The 22,906-nt window shown below is 38.2% G+C and overlaps 1 protein-coding gene across 1 annotated transcript in view; it reads right to left on the bottom strand.

The window, feature by feature from the left end:
* The window catches only part of LOC127456305 (UPF0606 protein KIAA1549L-like), a 169,092-nt gene that overhangs the window by 106,829 nt on the left and 39,357 nt on the right, over positions 1-22,906 (bottom strand). Inside the window, exons 2-3 of the mRNA XM_051724727.1 lie at positions 8,375-8,737; positions 594-1,088 (exon numbers count right to left, since the gene is read on the bottom strand). Coding sequence (XP_051580687.1) covers positions 594-1,088; positions 8,375-8,737 — 858 coding nt within the window. The remainder of the gene's footprint in view (positions 1-593; positions 1,089-8,374; positions 8,738-22,906) is intronic.

Raw genomic sequence — 22,906 nt, forward strand, 5'->3', positions numbered from 1 at the left:
ATGTTTCCAATCTAATCAATTGAAACCTTTTAATCAGGACCCTTACAAAACAAAAACATAATTACCATAGTTTTTTGACCAAAACACCACAGGTACTACAGTTATTACTACTGTAAAATCCTCAAGAACAGCATAGTGCAAGGGGGTCAAGGTTTGACTGGTTAGTTTTTACAGACGCATGTCTTTTCATGCAGTTTAAAGCCCTAAAAAAAAAGGTCACTGGTGAAAAATCAACTATAATACAATTGTATTTTATTTAATTTTTTCAAATGATATGTTTAAAAACAAAGAACTTCGTCAGAATATACGGCTACTTTTAAATGGTCATCAATGGAGAAACATGTCGTTTACCTGCATACTTTAATAATGTAGTTACGGCATCTACCAGAAGGGGATAACACTTTTATTGTAGGTAATATTAACTCTAGGAACTATTGTATTTTGGTGAAAACTATGGTTACCGTGGTAAATTTTTGTAAGGGAATTTTGTAAGGGAGTTGCATACTGTACACCTATTTGCACCCACTGAAATTTACAGAAGTTATCAGTCATTTTGTAATGATGGTTTCACTATCTGAATTTAGCAGTCCCACCTGTCTTTATCCACATCCTGTCAGTGATGATACACCTGAACAATGTCGCTTCAGTGGCAGCAGGTCTTTGAAAGGCTAAAGTGCTTCTTGACGGGGTGGTGTTAGCACTTTGTAAGGTTGAGGGAGACAGCATTCTAAGTGTTGCTTTTGAAGATTCTTGGAGTGTGGTTGTAGTTCTGATAAGTGTTTTAGTTGTTTTAGAGTTTCGTTTAACACTGGTTGAATGTGTAGTGCTGGTCAGCTCTGTGAATGTAGTAGAGGGGGTGCTGGTTGTGGTCGTGGTAACAGTATTTCTGGTAAACATTGTAGGTTGAGATACAGTAATGGCGGTGACCTCTGCTTGTTCTCGTTGTGTGTCCACATTTGTAGCTGAAGTTCTGTTGGGTGCAGTATTGTTTCTTTGATCAGGTGAGAATTTGTTGGAATCATTGGCTTTACGGTGAAGGTCTGCAGCTTTGGATGTAGACTCAGATGACAACAGTTTAGATATCCTCTCTGCAGACTCTGCAACAACACAACACTTTTAGAGAAGAAGGTGGAAAAGAGACTGTAAAAGATTAAGATTATGATGGTTATGATGATGCTGTTGATTGTCATTGAAATAAAGCTGATGGTGATAAATATACTGTAATGGTGATAATGATGTTATGATAACAATAGTGATGATGGTGCTGACACTGATGACGATGGAGCTGACAGTGCTGGTAATAAAGATGATGATGGTGATGCCGATGGTATAAAGATGATATTGATGATGGTGATAAAGATGATGGTGCTGACAATGCTGGTGATAAAGATGATGGTGGTGATGCCAATGGTAATAAAGATGATGGTGATAAAGATGATGGTGGTAATGATGGTAATGGTAATGATGGTGGTGATAATGATGGTGATAAAGATGTTGCGGTTAATGTTGAAAAAGATGATGGTGGGTAATGCTGATGATGGTGATCACAGTGGTAACGATGGTGGTGATGATGATTGGAATGATGGTGGTGATGATGGTGATGCTGATGGTGATAAAGATGATGTGATCATGATCGTGCTGATGATGATAGTGATGATGGTGCTGATGATGATGTTATAAAGATGATGGTGATGGTAATGATGGTTGATGGTGATAAAAATGACGATGCTAACAATGATAATGATAAAAGTTATGGTGGTAATGATGATGATGATGATGATAGTGGTGATGGTTCTGATGATGATGGTGATAAAGATGATGGTGGTGATGATGGTGGTAATGATAGTGCTGATGATGATAAGGATGATGGTGCTGATGATGATAGTTATAAAGATGATGGTGATGGTAATGATGGTTGATGGTGATAAAAATAATGATGCTAAGAATGATAATGATAAAGGTTATAGTGGTAATGATGATGATGATGATAGTGGTGATGGTGCTGATGATGATGGTGATAAAATTATGGTGGTGATGTAATGATGGTGATAAATATAATGGTGGGGATGATGGTGATGGTAATGATGGTTGCGAAGACAATGGTGGTGATTATTATGATAAAGATGATGGTGGTACAAATGGTGAAAATGATGATAGTGATGATGGTGATTATAATGGCAGTAAAGATGATGGAAATGTTAATGATGGTGGTTATGGTGATTAGCATGATTATGATAAAGATGATGGTGGTCTTGATGATGATGGTAATAATGGTGGTGGTGGTGATGCTGATCGTGATGTTAATGGTAGTCAAGAAGGTGATGGTAATGATGGTGGTGATGGTAATGATAGTGATGATGAAGGTAATGAAACAGTGTTACGTAATCAGGATACAATTTTTTTAACTGTAATGCATTATAGTTACATAGAAAATTTACATAATCAGATTACAGTTACATACATTTAGTAAAAATTGGGATTACTAGTAGGATTACAAATTTTACTTTATAACAAAAGATCCTCCTGATAAATTGATATACAGTAGAACACTGCTTGCTATAGAGTGGCTCTGACACCCTTCACCTCTCTTCTGGTTCTTCCATGTGCCTCACATGAGTCAGGAGCGCCAGAAAATGTATTACTTTTTAATGGAAATTTTGACATTATTATCTCTTTAAAGTTGAAAGGTCAAACACTTATTTTAATTACACGATTGGATTAAACTATCCAATCACAATCCCCTATCAATAGACATCCAGTTAGTGAACTCATTGAAGAGTCAGTTTGAAAGAGCACACAGATGAAATTGTGACTGGAAAAATGTCAAGAAAGTGTGCATGTACATTTAATGAGGATCTTCAAAAATAGATTACATTTCTAAAAGAGGAGTCACAGACAGAGCCTAGTGAAATGAGGTGTGAGATTTGTGGAGTTCGCATTTCCATCACTCATGGAGGATGCACCGGCATCGCGCAGCATGTTCATACAAAAAAGCATGTGGGTAATGCTAAAAGTAAGTGTACCACACCAAGTGTTAACGATGTTTTTGTGAAGCAAAGTTCAGAATCCAACAAGGTGCACGCAAGTGAAGGACTTTTTGCTTATCATTCTGTTGTGCACGACCATAGCTTTGCACATTCATGACCTGAGAAAAGTCTTGCAGGCCAGGCTGGAGGAATCATTCATACCCTTTGACATTAAAAAGCAGTTGGATGCCCTGGTTGAAGCTGGTGACATGCGAGCGGATGATTTCTTTTGTGCAGTGAGAAACTTTTATTCAGCATCGGTGGATTACCTCCAAAATTGGAGCCGCTCATTGGAGAACACAGAAAAACTTGAGTGGGCCCTACTGAGAGACATCCCAGAGTGGAAAGTCATTCAGAGCAACCTCAAACACTTCTAGTCCAGAATCTCCGCTTTCAGTTTGATTGATGAAACCATGCTCTTTGATGAGTGGGCTTGCTCAAAAAACATTGTCAGTCGTTGCATCACTGAGTGGAACATGAACAAGACGGCCATGTCTGAGAGATGGACAGACATTTTTCGTGAGTTGGAGAGCAAGAACTTCGGAGTATTAGCCAAGGTCATGGAATTTGTTTTATGCCTGCCTGGGACCTCTGCATCTGTGGAGCGTGTGTTCTCATTAATGAACGCAATATGGACACCAGATAAATCTCGACTCAGTGTAACAGTCAAGAAGGCAATGCTTTTCGTACATCTTAATTTTGGACTGGACTACTCTGTATTTTACGATAAACTCTTGAAAGACAAGCGCACACTGAGAACAATTGCTGCCAGCGAAAAGTACAAGGTGACAACAGCTACAGATGCGGATGCACCCTCTATTTCGCATTGATCTGTGCCTAGGTAAGGATACATCAATTTCATTTTTGCTGGGAGGGGGCTGTCCCGTTTTCCACAAGCAGGAATCTGGTCACCCTAGTCAAATGTAATTTCGCTAAACAAATCTGCAGGTCAGAAATCACCAAACCTGAACTTCTGTACACAATGAAAAGCAATAAATTCTATGCATATGCTTATGTCCGGCTCTGCCACGTTTGCATGCATATGAATGGTAGCGATAGGTAGGGGTGGGTACCTTGAACTGGTTCTTGTCCAAAACTTGTTCCATTCTTTAAAAAGTACCGGAACCATATAATATTTATGACTTTCAGTTCCGTTAATGGTTCCTGTATTTCCTGTACGTTCAACTGATGCGGAGCGAACACTCTACTAATATACTCTGACAGTGTTTCCTGCACCGCTATTTAGCAGCAGCGCTGCCCTCAGCTAAATGTACAGCGTGAAACACACAGTGCTACCACTGTATTTTGATTCCTGAACAAGTGACTCTAATAAGCCGGCTCTTTTGAATCTATACAGCACAGAACATACATCCCTTCTGGTATTCTCAAACAAATGACTCTTATGAGCTGGTTCTTTTTTAGTGAATCAAAAACACTTACACATCAGTCAGAGTAGTTACTGAATTATTCTTATACTGATGTGCAAGTTATGAATGTCCAACTCAAAATGAAATAAGAACTGTTGAAGACTTACAAGCCTGAAATACAACATAAGACTGCATAACACAACTGTCTCTAGAAATGTTACTGTTATGTCATGTACTTCAGACCTGTGTTACTGACTGATTGTTTATATGACAATGTGTAGTTAAAGATACACAAGTGTTGTTGTAATAAGTGGAATTTTATAAAAGAATAAATCCATGAATTAAATATGCTATCACTTTTCTTGTTTGTTTAGAATTTGTATTTAAAATACAGATAAGATCAATTATTGTATTTAATTTACACCACTAAACAGTCTGCAAACACACCTTTTACAAGAATTCTGTACATTTATTTCTGATTATTATATCTGCTCTGTAGAAACTTGAAATTTGAAATCTCATCATTTGGCATCAGACTGCAGATTGCAGTAAATGCAAGAAGAATTGCATCTCTTATTTCAAAATAATTCTTCCTCAAAAGTACTAAAATATTCATTACTGTGACCATTAAGGAACCTTAATCGTTAAGAGGAATCGGAATCGGAACCAGAATTGTAAAATTCCTTATGATTCCCATCCATAGTGATGTATTGTTCACGAACAATTTATTCATTTTGAACAAATCTTTTATATGTCTCGGGAAGAACGAGTACTCTGAGTAAATTAGTTTGACAAAATTTGTTCATTTTTGTCATGGGCATGCACAAAATGTATATTTCGTGTTTTGTTCATTTGACACTTGACAGCCTCATAGGCTCTGTACAGGAAACAGAAATTATTAGTTTGCCTCCGGACTGGGTCTTCGGGTATTAGTCTTTCGTTAATTTTCCACATGACAGTTGTCTGTATTGGAAACAGAAATTAGTTATTCTCCCAGCGTCCTTACATACAGGCGCTTAGTAAGTTTTTATTTTTGCCCTTACATGAAACATTTCGGGTCTCAAATTTTAGCTCAGGGCCGTTTTTGAGTATATGGGGGCCCCAAGAGAAATCCTACTTGGAGGACCTTGCTTTTCGGGGCCCTTTAATTTTATGTGTCAGGTTTAAACAAGGAGAACCCAAACACAGATTAAATTCAAACCAAAAAACTTTATTAAAGGGGTAAACAAACTCAATATACAAAAGACCCAGGTAAAACAAACTGGGCAAAAAACAAAACAACCCATGAGAGTGAAAACTGTAACAGAAAACTAGACAGAGAACTAAAAACAAATGGAAAACAAGACTAACTGTAAACACACGACTGATCAAGGGGAAAACAGGAGAAAGCCGGGAACACAGAAGGAGTCAGAACATAAATGCCAGGATCCTGCCAATAAAGAATGAACAAGAATCCATACATAAGGTAGGATCCTGACACTACCCCCTCTCAAAAGGACGACTTCCAGGCATCCCAACATGCATAAAACAAAACAAGTCCAACAGAAAGTGGGGGTGTCAGACAGAAAAATTGGGACCGGAGGCACGGACCAGGGAGGGACCAGAGGCACAGGAAGTACCAACCAAAGGAGGGTTGGTGGTGGAAATCAGGGGGAAGGCTTCAGAAAAGGGGTGGGGTCTGGTGGCCAGGAAGGAGGTTTGAGGAAGGGGGCGAGGTCCAGCAGCCTGGGAGGTGGCACGAGTAAGGAGGTGAGGTCCGGCAGCCAGGGAAGAGGCTTCAGAAAGGGGGCGGGGACCAGCAGCCTGGGAAGAGGCTTGAGGAAGGGGGCATGGTCAGGAGGTCAGGGAGGCGGCTCCAGAACAGGTTCAGGAGGTCAGGGAGGTGGCTCCAGAACAGCATCAAGGAAGGGAGGCGAGCTGCTGTGGCGAGGATGGATGCCTCTGGGCGGTCAACGGCAGGCTCAATGAGGGTGCCTCCTGGCGAGCTGCAGTGGCGTGGGATGCCTCCTGGTGAGCTGCAGTGGCATGGGACGCTTCCAGACTGTCAACAGTGGGCTTGACGGGCACCTCCTGTCAAGCTCCAGAGAAGAGGACGGGTGACTCTGGGCAAGCTCCAACGGCAAAGACGCCTCCAGGTGAGCTTCAGCGATGAGGACGAGCACCTCCAGGTGAGCTGCAGCGGCGAGGACGAGCGCCTGTGGGGCTAGCTGCAGCAGCGAGGACGTGCACCTGCGGGACGAGCTGCAGCGGCAAGGATGAGCGCCTGCAGGGTGAGCTGCAGCGGCGAGGACGAGCTCCTGCAGGGGAGCTGCAGCAGCAAGGACGAGCACCTGTGGGGCGAGCTGTAGCAGTGCAGGACGCCTATGGCTGTGCTGCAGCGGTGCAGGATGCCTCCGGCTGAGCTGCAGCAGTGTGGGATGCCTCCGGGCAGGCGGTCAACGGCGGGCTCAGTGGACACCACCAGGCGGACGGCCAACGGCAGGCTCGGCGGACGGCCAACGGCAGGCTCGGCGGACAGTCAATGGCAGGCTCAGCAGACACTTTCGGTGGTCAACGCCAGGCTCGCCAGATGCCTCCGGGCGGTCAGCTGACTCAATGGAGGACAATTTCCTCCTCTTTTTCCTCCTGTTTCTTCCAGACAGCCTCTTTGAAGCAGGCATGTTCGATAAGGGACGGGGCTAGGCGTAGCGTGTGAGGCTGCCGGACTGGAATGGTGGTAAGAAACAGCCCCACAGAAAAAAGTAAAAAAAAGAAATAAATTGTCGAGTTCAAAAATCTGGTTGGATCATCCTGTCAGGTTTAAACAAGGAGAACCCAAACACAGACTAAATAAAAAAAAATTCTAAAAAAAATAAAAACGTTATTAAAGGGATAAACAAACTCAAAATACAAAAGACCTAGGCAAAACAAACTGGGCAGAAAACAAAACAACCCATGAGAGGGAAAACTGTAACAGAAAACTAGACAGAGAACTAAAAACTAGAAAAACAAATGGAAAACAAGACTATCTGTAAACATACAAATGAACAAGGGGAAAACAGGAGAAAGACAGGAACACCAAAGGAGTCTAAGACACAAGAGGAATGATCCAACACCGGACAGAGTAAACGAAGGGAATATAAAGGGGGAGAAATCAAGAGGGCAAGCGAGAAGGGCAGGTGGAACAAATTAACAGAATATCAGAGAAAGAGGGGGCGGAGCCAGGGAACAAGACAGAAACAAGGGGGGCAGAGAAACACATGGAGAGGCAACATAACAGACATAATGACAGAGAGGAAACAACAGAACATAAGTATCAGGATCCTGCCAATAAAGAATAAACAAAAAACCATACAGAAGGCAGGATCCTGACAGTATGATGCATCCTTTTGTTGTATGATTTATGTCCTTATGTTCTTGATGTGAACTGTAGACCCAAATCAAGTATGTCTTACAAAATTTACCTTTGAATTTACTGATAGTCATCTAAGACCATTTAACAGTTAGCAGAAAATATCTTGTAAAATCTACCTGCTTTAAATACATGAAAATAATTAATCATGACAATTGTTTGTTTTTAAAATGTAATTTATTGTCACACTGACATGTATTGATCACAATACAAACAACAGCAACATACTGAACTAAAAGCTGAAGAAAATGAACGAAAGACCAGTAATTGTCACTCACAAATGAATCGCTTATGCTGAGCCTAGTAGCGGTCACGTGACAAATGAATGAAAGGCTCAGATCTGAAGACCCTGTCGGCAGGTGAACTAATCATTTGTGTTTCCTGAAGAGCCTATGCAGCTGTCACATGACAAATGAATGAAATTACTTGAATAAAGATTTTTTCATTTTGCTGAACGAGATTCAAAGATCCAAGTAAGTAAAATTATCCGATTTTCCCATCACTAATGAATGGAAGTTAATGGAATACAAAGTCATTGTGACTGCACCTTCAGGATGGGAGAAGCAATTTCAACAAGCTGGGAAACAAACCTGAGTTGGAAGAGTGGTTGCTGACCAGTTCAGAAGAAGACGGAAGGGTGAATGACGACTCCACTCTCTCTAAAGAAGGCCATCGATGAGTTTCATTGTCTCTTGTAACGGGACTCTCAATAGTGGCTTTTGATGGTACACGTTTAGGAGATTTTTGAGCTGTGCTGACCTGTAAAGTGAGTATGGAGGAAAATGCAGGCTGTTCTCTGTTGCCCTTTGATGAGCCCATGAGCTCTGATTGGACGACAGACAATGGATTCTTGTCTGTCATGAGAAGGCCACCCAAAAGATGAGCTGAGGATGGTGAGGTGGCCACATCCACAAATGATCCTGCTGACCCAGTGTCCTCATGACTCAGGTCATCTGAAACAGAGAGAAAGAGCATGATAAATCTATCCTGAGCAGTGGCGTTGCAAACCACACACATACTTGGAGCCTGCCCCAGAGTTTTTTTGCGGTCAGCTAATTTAAGGCTAATAATACATTGCATAAAAAATCCATTGTTGGTTTAGTCTAATGTTAACACATGAAGATGAAAAACAGAGAGAAAATACAACAGAAATGGTAAGTTTATTAAGTAATGTTGGTGATTTATATAGCTTCTGACCAGGACTTTTGACTTAACACATTCATTCAGTATGATTAATTATATAAAAAATAATGTGTTAAAATAATTACGCAATTAATTATTCCCCCAGACCATAATAAACCCCCATTTTGTTTCCACAGAGACCTATACTTCCATCTCTGTGTACTACACACTAAAGTCAAAAGTCAAAGTTAATGTGAAACGTAAGTACATTGCTTGGGTAACACATATACAATTATTTTAATATGTAATTTTTTAAATTTATTTTTTTTGCCATTTCTGTGACAGCTGGATGGTATGCACCACATAATCAACACATGCAAAACATTATTTTGAATTAATTGAGTGGAAAAACAATTAAGTAATCAGTAATTGAATCTGATTAAAATATTTAGAGAGGTAATTAGTAATTTGTCGTGGATTACTTTTATGAACAATTTACACAACACTACAAAGTGCAAAAACCGAATTGTGTTTCGGGCCTCAGAAATGATAAACCTGCCCCTGGTCCTGACGCAGACCAATCTCCTCTCTTCTTACAGTTTGTTCATTTTGAGGAAAACTTTTGCACACTGTAATTTTCTTCTTCCCTATTCAGAAATCGTTTCCGTGAGATAAAAGCAATGGAAATTACAGCTCTCAACAAACCTTTCACAGCATAAATGGGCTTTTTTCCACACATCAATAAAGATGCTGATGCTTCAAAGAACACTGAAAATATAGGAAGGCATTATAATGTAATATAAGGATGCCAGAGATTTAATTTGGGGCTGGAATTTTCAGCCCCAGGGCCATCAGAAAATATTAAAATTTTGGAATCACTGTTCTCTTGTAACGGGACTCTCTATAGTGGCTTTTGATGGTACACGTTTAGGAGATTTTTAAGTTATGATAGTCATGAAAGGACTTAAGTCCTCTTCAAAGAGATCATCTACAAACCTTAATAATGGTTCCATCACCAATGTATTTAAGATAAAACATATCAATCACAATTAAATCAGTGGTTTTTCGCTGGTGTGTCGCTACCCTAAAATGTGTCACAGGTCTATTCTTATAGGGTCACAGACCACAGAGAAAAAACAACTGAATGTAACTGAATGTAAATAATGAAAGACAAGTAATCATATAATTGTATGCTTTTAAATTTTTTAAAAGGGAGGAGAAAACACTTCCAATACCATTTGTTGTTGACGTCAATGGCTGTGTCCAATCAATCTTTACAGTATTTTGGGCACAAATTCATCTGTCATTTGGTAAAGGCTAGTCAAATTGGACAGATGCTAATATGTACAGGCCCTCAACCTCTAAAAAAACATTAACAAAACTATGCAAGGTAAAATAAACCAGAATGCATTAAATATGGGTTCACTTGTAATAAGGATAAACCACAATGTGTTCCTATTCAGCCTACATGTTAATAATATTACCTATTGCTGCACTGTAAAAATGCTATTATATTTTATTCAGTATATGGCTTTGAGTCACAGATGCTATGAAATGTGCATTACTTTACATCTACATAAAAGTGCATGTCAGTCCAACAATATTTCCCCAAATGTTGCCCTAACTAACCTAACAGAGTTGCCTGAACAATTTCATTTTGAACAATGTTGCTTCATGCATTGCAACATGACTACATTATGCAGTTCATGTTATAGACTTATTTGTTTTATTTTTTTGCTGTTTATTGACTTTATTTATGCTGTTGATGTTGTTAAAATTGTTGTGTGGTGATGTTCAGAGCTCATCTTTTTATGTAATGAGGTTTGTATGTTAAGGGTTGTGGTCTAACTGTGTCTGTACCAAAGTATTGCAGGAATTGTCTTGTCTTACATATTGATGGAGGCGAAGATTGTTGTTAACTTCATATAAAAGTAATATAAAACCATATATAAAAATGAAATTGTTATGGAAAAAACTGTCTTGATTTTTATTTTTGCTCAATAATTCCTTTTTTACAGTGTGGGACTTAGCGGTGGATGGTAATACTTTTAAATTTAATGTTTAAATATGAGGACACTTTTCCTCTTTTGTTTTTTTTTTTTTGTTTTTTTTGTATGATAAACAACTTTGTTGGGTCTCCCTTAATGTCCAATGAAAAAGTCCTTAAAAAAATGGGCTGGCACCCATCCACGATCACTTCTTTACCAGTTTCTGCCAGTCGCTCTGGCATCATCAAATCTGGAGGCCAGTATGATTTATTGATAGTAATCTGCAAGCTCCAGCTTTTCTACAGACTGTTTAATGCAGTTCATTCAGCAAGATCAGTTGAGAACCACTTATCTAATGCCTTTGTTCTATGACAGATGATCAATAAATCTTGTCCTGTCTTTGTAGGGCCCTATGAAATCCAGATTCTTTTTTTTACAAATTCCATGTTTTCCATTTGTATTTCTTCTTAATTCTGTGTTTTAAAGTTTAATTACATTTTAACATTAAAAAATGTCTTATCAAATTAATTTATAAAACTTTAATCAACTGAAAACAGAACAATTACTTTTCAAAATACTATTGCATTATTTTATCAAAAGAGATGCTTCTATACAGATCCTCACAGCACAATCCAAAACACAACATTGAAGTTAATTATTTATTTTCAAATATGCACAGCAACAGCACAGCATCACAGTATTAATGAAAACATTGATGACAACTTTTATTCTGTACAATCCAACTACAGTTTAATTATTATGATTATCCATCCATCCATCTCCTATAGCCGGTTGTCCTATGTAGGGTCGCAAGTACTGCTGGAGCCTATCCTAGCTGTCTTGGGCCAAAGGCAGGGAAACACCCTGAACAGGTGGCCAGTCCATCACAGGGCTAACACACACAGATATACACATTCACACTCTCACCTACGGGCCGTATCTTTGTTCCTCTAGTAAACCTTTATTGAAAAAAAAACTAATCCAAAACACAAAAGCTGGGCCCAAAGCAAAACTCAAAAAGCCCAGAAAACCACAAACACTGGAGCAATTTAAACAGGCGGTGGTCCAAAACAAGAAAGAAAACAAACTAAACTAGACCAAGGCAACAAAATAAAAATGTGGGAACTAAAACAGAAAACACTGTCAAACGAATCTGATAAAAAAAGATCAGAAGTCAGTGGCTGGCTGGCAGACAGACAAAGCAAGACCCAGCAAAAATGACAAAATGAAACAGCACAAGACAAGATTCACAGAGTGAATATAAATGAAAGGAAATCCAGAGGGCAAACGAGGAGGGCAGATGGAGCAAATGAACAGATAATCAACTGGATATCTAGGCAAATGAGGGGGGTGGGGCCAGAGCACAAGACAGAGAGCACAAGGGGAGAAAAAACACACAGGACCAAAAGCAAAGCAAAAACACAGGTAACAGGATCCCAACCCCAAAATCCCAAAAAGTGTGTTGGGATCATGACAGCTGCACAAAAACAAACTAAATTAGAATAGCATCTACAAAAATAAAAAATGATTCACATTATCTTAAAGAATCTGGGTTCCATAAATATTTGATTAATACAAGCTAGTGAGCTTTAAATGGAGAAAAAATAGAGAGCAAATGGTTACTTTTGCTTAAGTCTTTATCTATTACAGATCTTTCTTGTAGTAGGAAATAAAGACTCAAGTCTGTGGTACCAGGTACGTTGTCTTTGTTAAGCACAGAGAACAAAAGACACACCAACACATAGCTTTTTATAAGATGCAAGATAAGAGTCGTCTTTGTTCTAAAGCCCTAATTAGTCCCTGTCTTCCCCCTGCTTGCCCAGACCCTGGAAATTCCACAGGCAGCCCTCCAAGGAGAAGCAAAGCAATTGAAACAGATAACTCATCCACGTCTGGTCCACCAACAGTCCCTTTGAAGTAATCTGTTTACCCATTGACCTTGTCCATGTCTGCTGAGTTTAGTGCCTCCTTCACTTGCGATATTTGATAACTTATTTGAAGACCCTTACAGCAGTATCGGGACTCGGAGTGTCATTAGTTCCACAACTTGGGCTGATTGCCCTCCTGGGAGGCCCCTCTGCTGGAGAGGGGAGTGGTTTCCGCCACAGCCCAACCAGTGTGGGCCTTTCCATCCACATCATACTGAGAACCATCCACAAAGAACACCTGCCATTTGCTGATAGCAAGCGGGTCCAGTTCTGACAACAAAAACCTCTGCCACGGTGTGTTCAGCCCTCTGGAGGACCCTTTCCAAGGTAACCACCACGGGTATCTGCATGTCCTTCCACACCTTTTCCTGGTCTTCTTGAGGCCCTCTTTGAAGAGCCTCAGGAAGTCCTCTCTGTCCCTTTCCAGACTGTCCAGGCCTGGGCCTGGAAGGCTGCCCACTTCTTTTCTGTATACTCTAACATGTCTCCATCCGGCGCAAGGTGGACACAGTGGATAAACCCTCAGTTGAATGAGAACTTACCCAGCAAATTCAGAGCTTTCTTTATGGTGTTGGATATCAGTGTAGCCATCTCATCAGGATTCTTACATTTGGTAATGTTTTAAGTGTTTATCGTCTTTCTATGTGGCCATTCCCTTGACCTCTGCTGGCAGCGTACTGTGTATGGGGTGGCAAACATCCGCCAGTGACAGCATTTGGCATTCGATAAGCTCATTTATCTTGGTCCAGAATTCAGAGTTGCCATACCACAAGCAGCAACTTGTCCTTCAGAGTTAAAGGCAGTCAAAGAAAGATACTTGGGTCACGTTGCAATGGTAGACCCCATTGTCCGAAACCTCTTTCCCATCCACTATTTTCACACATGGGGAGCATTCTAGCTCCACGTTTCCTTGTACAGGAAAGTAATCGTCCTAGAATTGATAAATAATTATATTGTCTGCTCGGTGGACGGACAGATCAGGTAATTGTAATATCGATTCTGCTACAGTTAATTCTAAGATCTAATCTAAATATTTTTTATTAATTATAACCAGTTATAATTAATTATAAATAATTCCCTTTGTAAGCTAATTTGCTACACAGTCTAAATACTCTGGATTAGTTCTTCAGCACTGGCAGATTTTTTTCATCATAAAATATATCGCGCCTGGTAACCTGTGCATTTAATGGCTAGAAAAAGCATTTTAGCTAAATGTAATTTTACACAAGATTCACTATTTCTGCTGCTCCAAACTTACTGAAAATCCCCACAGAGTGTATACAATGACATGTTTTTCTGATCGTATGTGGATTCTGTTTTTTGCTTTCTATGCGATGCTAAAGGCCACTTTGGTTAGCATTTCTCATAGAAACATCCTTTATTCATATATAAATATCAGGGTGACCAGATTCCTGCTTGTGGAAAATAGGACTGCCCCCTCCCAGCAAAAATTTAATTGATGTATCCTTACCTAGGCGCAGATCAATGCGAAGTAGGGGGTGCATCCGCATCTGTAACTGTTGCCACCTTTTCACTGGCAGCATGGTGACAATGTTTCGTGCACAAGCCCACTCATCAAAGAGCATGGTTTCGTCAATCAAACTGAGAGCGGGGATTCTAGAGTAGAAGTGTTCGAGGATAATCTGAATGTCTTTCCACTCTGGGATGTCTCTCAGTAGGGCCCACTCAAGTTTTTCTGTGTTCTCCAATGCGGGACAAAACACGATTTTTTCAGAATAAGTCGAGACACTAGAAAAAGTGCTTAAATACGGGACTGTCCCGGGAAAAACAGGACGTTTAGCCACCCTAATAAATATTAAACCAAATAAAAAATATTGACAAACGATATATTTTTTTTAAACGTGTTTATTGGATTCATGTTTCATCTGTCAAAGCATTTCTTGATGTTTTCTGTACTAAAAAAATACTTTTGTATATTCAAATCATGTTTTGAAATTATGAATCATATCTGATGAATATTCTATAGTCCTATTCATTGTGAGAGTATTCTGACTCTTTTCAAAGTCATATAATTCAGCTGTATATCCAATATTGTCCAGCTGCTTTTTCCTGCTTGAATCAGCACTGAGAGCCATTTCAGAAGATGAAAGGGTGTCAGAAAATTACTCTCATTAAACTTTGTCCTTTAATTATCCAGCAATTAATTCCATTTCATTCTCAGAAGGAGTGCTGTGGCAAAATCTAGAATAGAGTCAATGTTCCTGATACTTCTTAAAAACAACAGATCACAATAACTGAGCTGAGCGCTTCAACATATTAATGTCATGCTCAAACAGAAGATTTAGAAGAGTCTTTATATTTTATTGTTAAAAAAATCTCCACTATAATAAAACTCAGGTGGCCAGATGTTACAAATGGGAAGAGAGAATGAAGTTAAGACGACATGAAAATTGTGACCTGTTAACACTTGCCCCCTTTTTGACTACAGGAATTGGACATACTCAATACAGTATAAAATAGCAATAGTTTATCACATCATAATTGTTATTATCATGCTTAAAGTACCATTCAGCAGACTGTGGGTTATAACACAAATGATATTAAAAGTGCCATTAGGGCCCAAGTACTGAAAGTGCGGAGACCCTATTGTTCTTCTAAGGATTATTATTATTATTATTTAGGGCCCAAGCACTAAAAGTGTGGATGACCTATTTTTCTTCTAAGAATTATGATTAGGGCCCAAGCACTGAAATTGCGGAGGTCCTATTGTTTTTCTAAGGATTATTAGGGCCCAAGCACTGAAAGTGCGAGGCCCTTTGTTCTTCTAAGGATTTTTCTTTATTAGGGCCCAGGCACTGAAACTGTGGAGGACCTATTGTTCCTCTAAGTATTGTTATATTTATAATTATTATTATTATTATGCCCAAGCACTGAAAGTGCAGAGGTCTATTGTTCTTCTAAGGATTATTAGGGCCCAAGTACTGAAAGTGTGGAGACCCTATTGTTCTTCTAAGGATTATTATTATTAGGGCCCAAGCACTGAAAGTAGTGCCACCTAGAAGATGGGCATGTAAGGGGGCTCCATAGCACCCAAATGTTCACCTACAGAGCATTTCACGAACATTGGTACTCATCAAGCAGAACAAATTTCATACTCACAGTCATTAGCTCCACCCAACAGGAAGTCAGCCATTTTGGATTTTCTGAAAATTACAGGCTCTGAACTTTTAAATACAACTCCAAGGGGATTCATGTGAATGGTACCAAATTTGTGCAATATCATGCCAAGATATTGTAGGTGCTAAACTGCGAATGGATTTTTGATATTTTGAATGGTGTCACCATGTTGAAGCAAAGCTTTATGGTGAAAAATGGGAAACAGGAAGTGCCTTATATCTTCTGTGTGCATTGTGTGATTTTGATGACAATTCAGCTCTATGTTTGGTAATGGCGGCTGATCACAGGGATGTGGCTATTATGTGCTATGTTCATAGCACCACCAACTGGCATCAGGAAGTATGGCACTTTTAACAGACTTTGAAATAGCCATCTTATGTTTACATGAATTGTTTCAAAATTCTTTAGAATAATGTCAAGACACTGCTAATGTAAAATTATCAAGGGATATTTGATATCTTAAATAGTGTTGTCTTGGCAACACGTTCATTGTTTTTATTCCTTTCTTCATATATTTGGGTGTTTTGGGCACTTGGCATGCTTAAAATTTCATGAAATTTTGCACACACATCAGAGTCGTTGGCCATTAGAGCTGTGCAAAAGTTCACACATGGGCATGTAGGCTTTAAAATGGGCATGTAAGACGGCCTCTGTAGCACCCCCATTTCACCTACAGTCACCAAAATTGGTACATATATAGTTCTCATCAAGCCGGACAACTTTCATAATTATAGTTATTAGCTCTGCCCAACAGGAAGTTGGCCATTTTGGATTTTTTTTTTTTTTATATTGCAGTCTCTGAACTTTTAAATACACCTCCTAGGGGATTCATGAGAACTCTAGAGATTCAATAGTCCTCTTATATTTACCCAAATTGCTTCAAAATTGTTCAGAATAATGGCAAATGCATGTGTCCAACTTAATTCTTAGATTTGACTACCACAATATTGTCGTTTTATATAAATATTAACAGCAAGAAATTTAGATGTGATACAATAGGGTTTTTTATACACTAAGGCACATTTCCAGATTTTCATAATAATCATTTTGCACACACACATACACAAACACACACCTAAATTCACCTACCTGTTGTTTTCTTCTTCAAAAAGAAATTCAAAAATCCTCAACATTTATTTGTGTGTATAAATATATAATAAATTAATTGTAAATACAGTACATACATATATATATATATATATATATATATATATATATATATATATTGGGAGTGTTGCTGTAACATGTAATTTGTAACGTATTCCATTATATTACTCAAGGTCAGTAACATATTCTAAATACTTTGCATTATTTCTTCAGCACTGGTAGATTTTTTCACTTGTTTTGACTATAAAAACTCTGCCAGTACAGTAAGACAAAATACACATGTTAAAAATACATTCTCTGAAAAACCTAAATATCTTATGCAGTGTTGTTTCTAAAACAAGATAAATCAAACTGATCTTGTTTTAAGGTTTTAAGATATTTTTACAGGAAAACAATAAAAAAATTATTATCAAGAATATGATTTTTGCCCTAATATCAAAGGTCTTACTAGACAAAAAGAAATTATGATCCACATGAATTTTTTAGATAAAAAAAAAATATGATCGTGCCTGGTAACGTGCATGTAAAATGGCTAGAAATATCATTTTAGCTAAGCATAAAGCTGACAAGTTTATTTCTATTTCTTCTGCTCTAAACTTACTTCAAACTTACTTCTCTGTCTGCTCGTATGAATGTAACACATCATAAGAAAGTGTTTCACCGCTGTTCAAATGCACTTTGGATCACATCATTTATATGTATAAATGTTTTCCATCTGAAAGGACTAAATATTAAATGAAACAAATGACAATAACATGTAAAGTAATCTCTTCAGTAATCAAAATACTTTTTGAATGTAACTGTATTCTAATTACCAATGATTTAAACTGTAACTGTAGTGGAATACAGTTATTTATATTTTGTATTTTAAATACGTAATCCCGTTACATGTATTCCGTTACTCCCCAACCCTGTATATATATACAAAACACCATACTGCAACACTCTGACTGTGTTTCCTGTATCACTATTCAATGGCGGCGGTACACTGCTACTGAATCTACAGAGCCACCGCAAAAGATGTACCAGTGTAGTCTGATTCATGGACAAATGACTCAAATGTTTTAAATGAATCAGCAAAAAATAAAAAATAAAAATAATAATAATTGATCTTAACCTTGAGTTATCAGTACATGTGTGACACATCTGACACACAGAGTTATGTAATAATAAATGGTATTTTAATTTTAAAAAATAGTCAAAAATATATAAAATATTACTTTTTTTAGTTGAGTCACGTGACACAACAACATGACAGTGATTTCCTTGAAGCGGTTTTACAGAAGCTGCGCCAACAAAAGTGCCTCTGGTAAAACATATCTTTAAATTTTACATTGAAAACTGTTTGTTTATAAAGAGTAGAGTCTCTAGTTTCGTTTGATATGCTGCTTTAAAAAATGCATTCATTTTTCGTGCATCAACATGCTGATAAACATGGTGTCCACATATGTGGTTAATGCATTCCTATATATTTACTATGCATTTTCACATTAAGTATAAATGGGTTTATCCAAAAACTGTTCTGAGACCAGTGAAGACAGACAGCACACTGGAGGTTAAGTCATTCACTATTTTCTTAAAATGTCTCCATATTGTGGTCCACAGTAGAAATAAATTTTTAGTTGTCCCTTAACAGACAAGACTCTAAAATCTAACTGCAAACTGCAAATAATTGTGGGATCCTACTAGTTCATGAAATGTCAAGGTTTGTTTATTTCAGGATCTGTTATAGTATGTTATCTATCCAGATCTTTATATCTCTAGAGATGGAGGACAGAGCTTTAGGTGCTAATAGAGCACAGCTGGAGACTATGAGCTCTGAGTGGCAGTTATGTAATGAGTCTGGAACACTCTATTGTTCAGAGTTTTGTTACATACACTGAATAACAGTGAAGGTCACAGTGTCCCACTGTCCCATACTTCACACACTATTACCTGACACACTTCTCCATTTCCCTGTGGTGTGGAACAGTGAAACCATTTTTTACAGACAGTTTCTGCAAAACACACCATAAGAAAGAACATCTACTAGACTGCAATTACATTAAAAATAGATCAAATGGAGACATGCTAAGATTTTTCTCTTGAGAAAAAGACCCCCGTTATTTCATATGTCTCCTCTAGTTTTAGAAGAGATCCCAATGTCTCAAACTGTTCTCAGATTTGCCAGTTTTTAAACTCTGCAATCAAAAATCACAGATTTCAATTTGAATTCAAACATTTCATCATCAAATTCTTCCATGGCCAAACTATCTAAGTTATGCTATCCACATTAATTGTGTAGTTCTATACTTTAGCACTCTGCTAAAAAGGAAATCGCTCCCATTATAATCAATGATGCTGTCTACACTGGATGCGCAATTCGCGTCACGTCACGTTGCGCAGACAGAAAATGGCCATTTGGTCAAATAAATGGTTTAGAACATTCGTTTTGACACCTCCAGTATAGACAGCCACAAGGGCCAATTTGGTTGCTTAGGAGGCCTGACTGTAGTCACTCAGCACACCCTGCATTTGAACTCGAAACCCCAGGGGTGGTAGTCAACATCATTGCTTGCTGAGCTACCCAGGCCAAAAAAAATAAAAAATAAAAAAATACAAATTTTGTCTCCTTAAGTGTACAAATACAGTATGTACCCAAAACAAGTGTACCACCCCATTGACTGCTTTGTACCTTAAACAGTACCTTTTTTCTGAACGTGTACTTCATTTTCATTTGATGTTTTTGTTATCTTTTTAATTGGAACATGATGCATGCAAACCAAAAGATAAGATTATTCACAACAAATGAATGGTAAATCAGGCATTTTGTAACACGAGTTAAAAAGAGAAATAAAAACAATAAATCTAACATTATAAACAGATTCTGATTGGATAAGCCACATTTAAAGTTGTTGTAAAATAGCCGATACACATTTACCACACTACAGTTGAAATCTATATGATTGTGCCATATTGCTCGGCAACCGTAAACAACTTAACAAGTTGTTCTTTGTCTTGACTTGTTTGGTACATGGTTCTGCTCTGCATTTTCATGGAACATATACCTACAGTTCCGTCATTGCATCCAGCCCTAGTTGACACTTAACTTAGAGCTCCATTAAGTCAAGAAACCTCAACCTCTCAGCATTATTACTTTCTTTAAATAAATAAAAAAACTTTCAAGGTACTTTAGTGATAAACTTGCTGACTTGAAAATGAACTAATGAATGAGGACCATTTTCCCCTGGAGGGCACTGGAGGGTAACGACTAGCCTCAGATGGCACATCCAAGGACCGCCCACTTTCTGTTCTCTATGCATATAGTACACAAAACTGGAAAATGCTTTCTCGATCAACTTGATGAAACTTCCGCGAGTAGACGCACACAGTCCGCCTGAAGCCGAGTTGTGTTCACAAGGTTCCATGTTGATACAATGAGAGCTTCTGATGATGAAATAATCACAGAATTTGCCCAAGATTTCCAGGTTAGTGACATCAAATCTTTTAAAGATATTCAGAGTTTCGTTTGTGCCCTGTAGCAGAAAGCAAATATCCACGAATAGAGCTGTATTTTCTGCTTTGTTTACTTAATTATATCTGTAAAATTCTCTATAATGAGGTTTTCTGTGCTGTACTTAAGACTCTCTACACATTTTCCGCTATTTTCCCATGTGTTTTCTGTACAATCACTCATGGAGACTCGCATGGCATTATATAAATAATTTATTTCTCCTTGTCTGTCTTTTATTAAGGTATGATACATCTCTGATAACCCCCTAAACACCCCGTAATGACAAAACCGACTGTGATTTGTCACTTAACATGTCAGTTAGATGGCTTTTCCTGTTTAAATGGGCAGTTCTTGGTCAATTGAAGGACCGTCAGGGGGCGGTGGAATCTGCAGCGGACCACCAGGTGTCATTGTATTAATGGACCCTCTTTCAATAGTAGGATCTCCCACAGTTGTCATAATTTTACATAAATTTAATGTACTGCTTATCATTATGCCACACATGATTATTCATGTGCATTATAAGATGTAGATCTGCTGTAACAGAGGTGGAGAATAATGGAGGCCCACATAGTTATATGTCCATTATGTATATACAGCATTCTTATGTAGGGTCTATCTGCCTCCGACAACATGGTACTGAATAAAATTATGTTGTTTTCATTTAAAATCATGTGTCTGATTATACATTATGGATGTTTATGATCTAAACATTAGGGAAAATTAATTTCTTCCTAGTTGTAAAGGACGCTGTAAAATGTCCATATTAAAAGGCATATTAAACATGTAGTTTAGAGAAGGACCATATACAGCTTCTGATGAAGTAGAGGAAGCTGAACATCAGAAAGATACATCTTTTCATTGAATCACTCGACCACCAGCTAAAGGACGGCACCGTAGCTTACTCTAAATGACAGCATGTCTCATTTATATTTTCAGGTAATAAAAAGAGTACAATGAAAAGTCTTGAAATGTATGCATTTATATGTACATGAATTAAAGTTATAAGAAATCAAATCTCTAACCTCTATGCTATATCTGTGGTCCATGAAATGATCAAATATTATCTAGTTAGTGAAGAAGAAAAACAAGAGAAGAATTTTATTGCCTACGTTTTGAATTGGCAGACATTACCTGCATGTTGATACAATGGAATGTAAATTTATAATTAACATATTAACATTCATTAACTGAAGGAACTACAAAAAGAATGTGGGATCTATAATTTCATTCTATAATATTTCTAGATATATTATTAATATTAATATAGTGAAATACAATCTTTTTTTGAAGGGCTTAATATACAGTAAATACATAAAGTGTGTGGAGGCCTTTCCAATGTGTACTTTGTTGAAAATATTACTGTATTAAAAGAAAAAGCACTATGTACACAATTTGTTCACTTTTGAATGCAAATCTGTGGTGTGTGTGTGACTGGAAATGCCGGGGAAAGAAGATTTGTGAGGTAAAGTAATAAAGATTGCTGTATATTATAATAATGCTTTAAAGGTATAATATTGTGCATAATCGGAGTTTCCACGCCCACTGTGTCACTATCAAAAGGGTACGCATGCACTGACAACCTCTGAAACTTACTGACACTTACCTAAAATAAACTAACTCTGGAACATAACCTGCTCAAAAGTTGCTATGGCTGCTAACTTACCCTGAAAGTTACCTCAGTTTTTAGAATTGAAAGTTAAGGTTATCCGCTTACTCTGAGAAAACTTACCCGTGTGTGTCGCTAAACTAGCTTTCTGAAATACCCCCAAGGTTACCCCTAGTATGCCAAATGGGGCAGAACCTGCACTGTATAGGCTATAGCTAACCGAGTTGAGCTAACATGCTAACGAACTGATTAGCTTAACTAATGCATAGTCATCTGAGATTGCGGAGTTGTTAGCAAACTAACTGGGTTAGCGAATTACAAAATAATTTAGCATATTATATTAGCCTATGTTACGAAGTTCATTCGAACTTAGCAAAAAAAAAAAAAACCTGGAGTCCAGTGTCTAACAGACACTCACAAATAAACTTCACAAACCCTCTACTGCAGGAACACAGCAGGCAGTATAGATAACTTACTCAGTCAGCTGAGAAGGGAAATAAGAGACTTCCTCGGCTGTTTATTAGAAATTAAACTGAAAGATAAGATGGAGAGGTCCCATGGTAGGTCCTACCCGAAAGGGGTTGGAGTTTCTACAAAGCATGGCGCCGGGGGCAGTGGGGCCTCTGCCCAAGGAAGACGCAGTTTACCGACAGGGAAATGATCTTGCGGAAGATATCACATGGGGTCTCCTTTGGGGAACCAGCACATGTGGAGCACCTACCTCAGTACAGGGTCTC

The sequence above is a fragment of the Myxocyprinus asiaticus genome, chromosome 18, assembly GCF_019703515.2.
Source record: "Myxocyprinus asiaticus isolate MX2 ecotype Aquarium Trade chromosome 18, UBuf_Myxa_2, whole genome shotgun sequence".
Lineage (NCBI taxonomy): Eukaryota > Metazoa > Chordata > Actinopteri > Cypriniformes > Catostomidae > Myxocyprinus > Myxocyprinus asiaticus.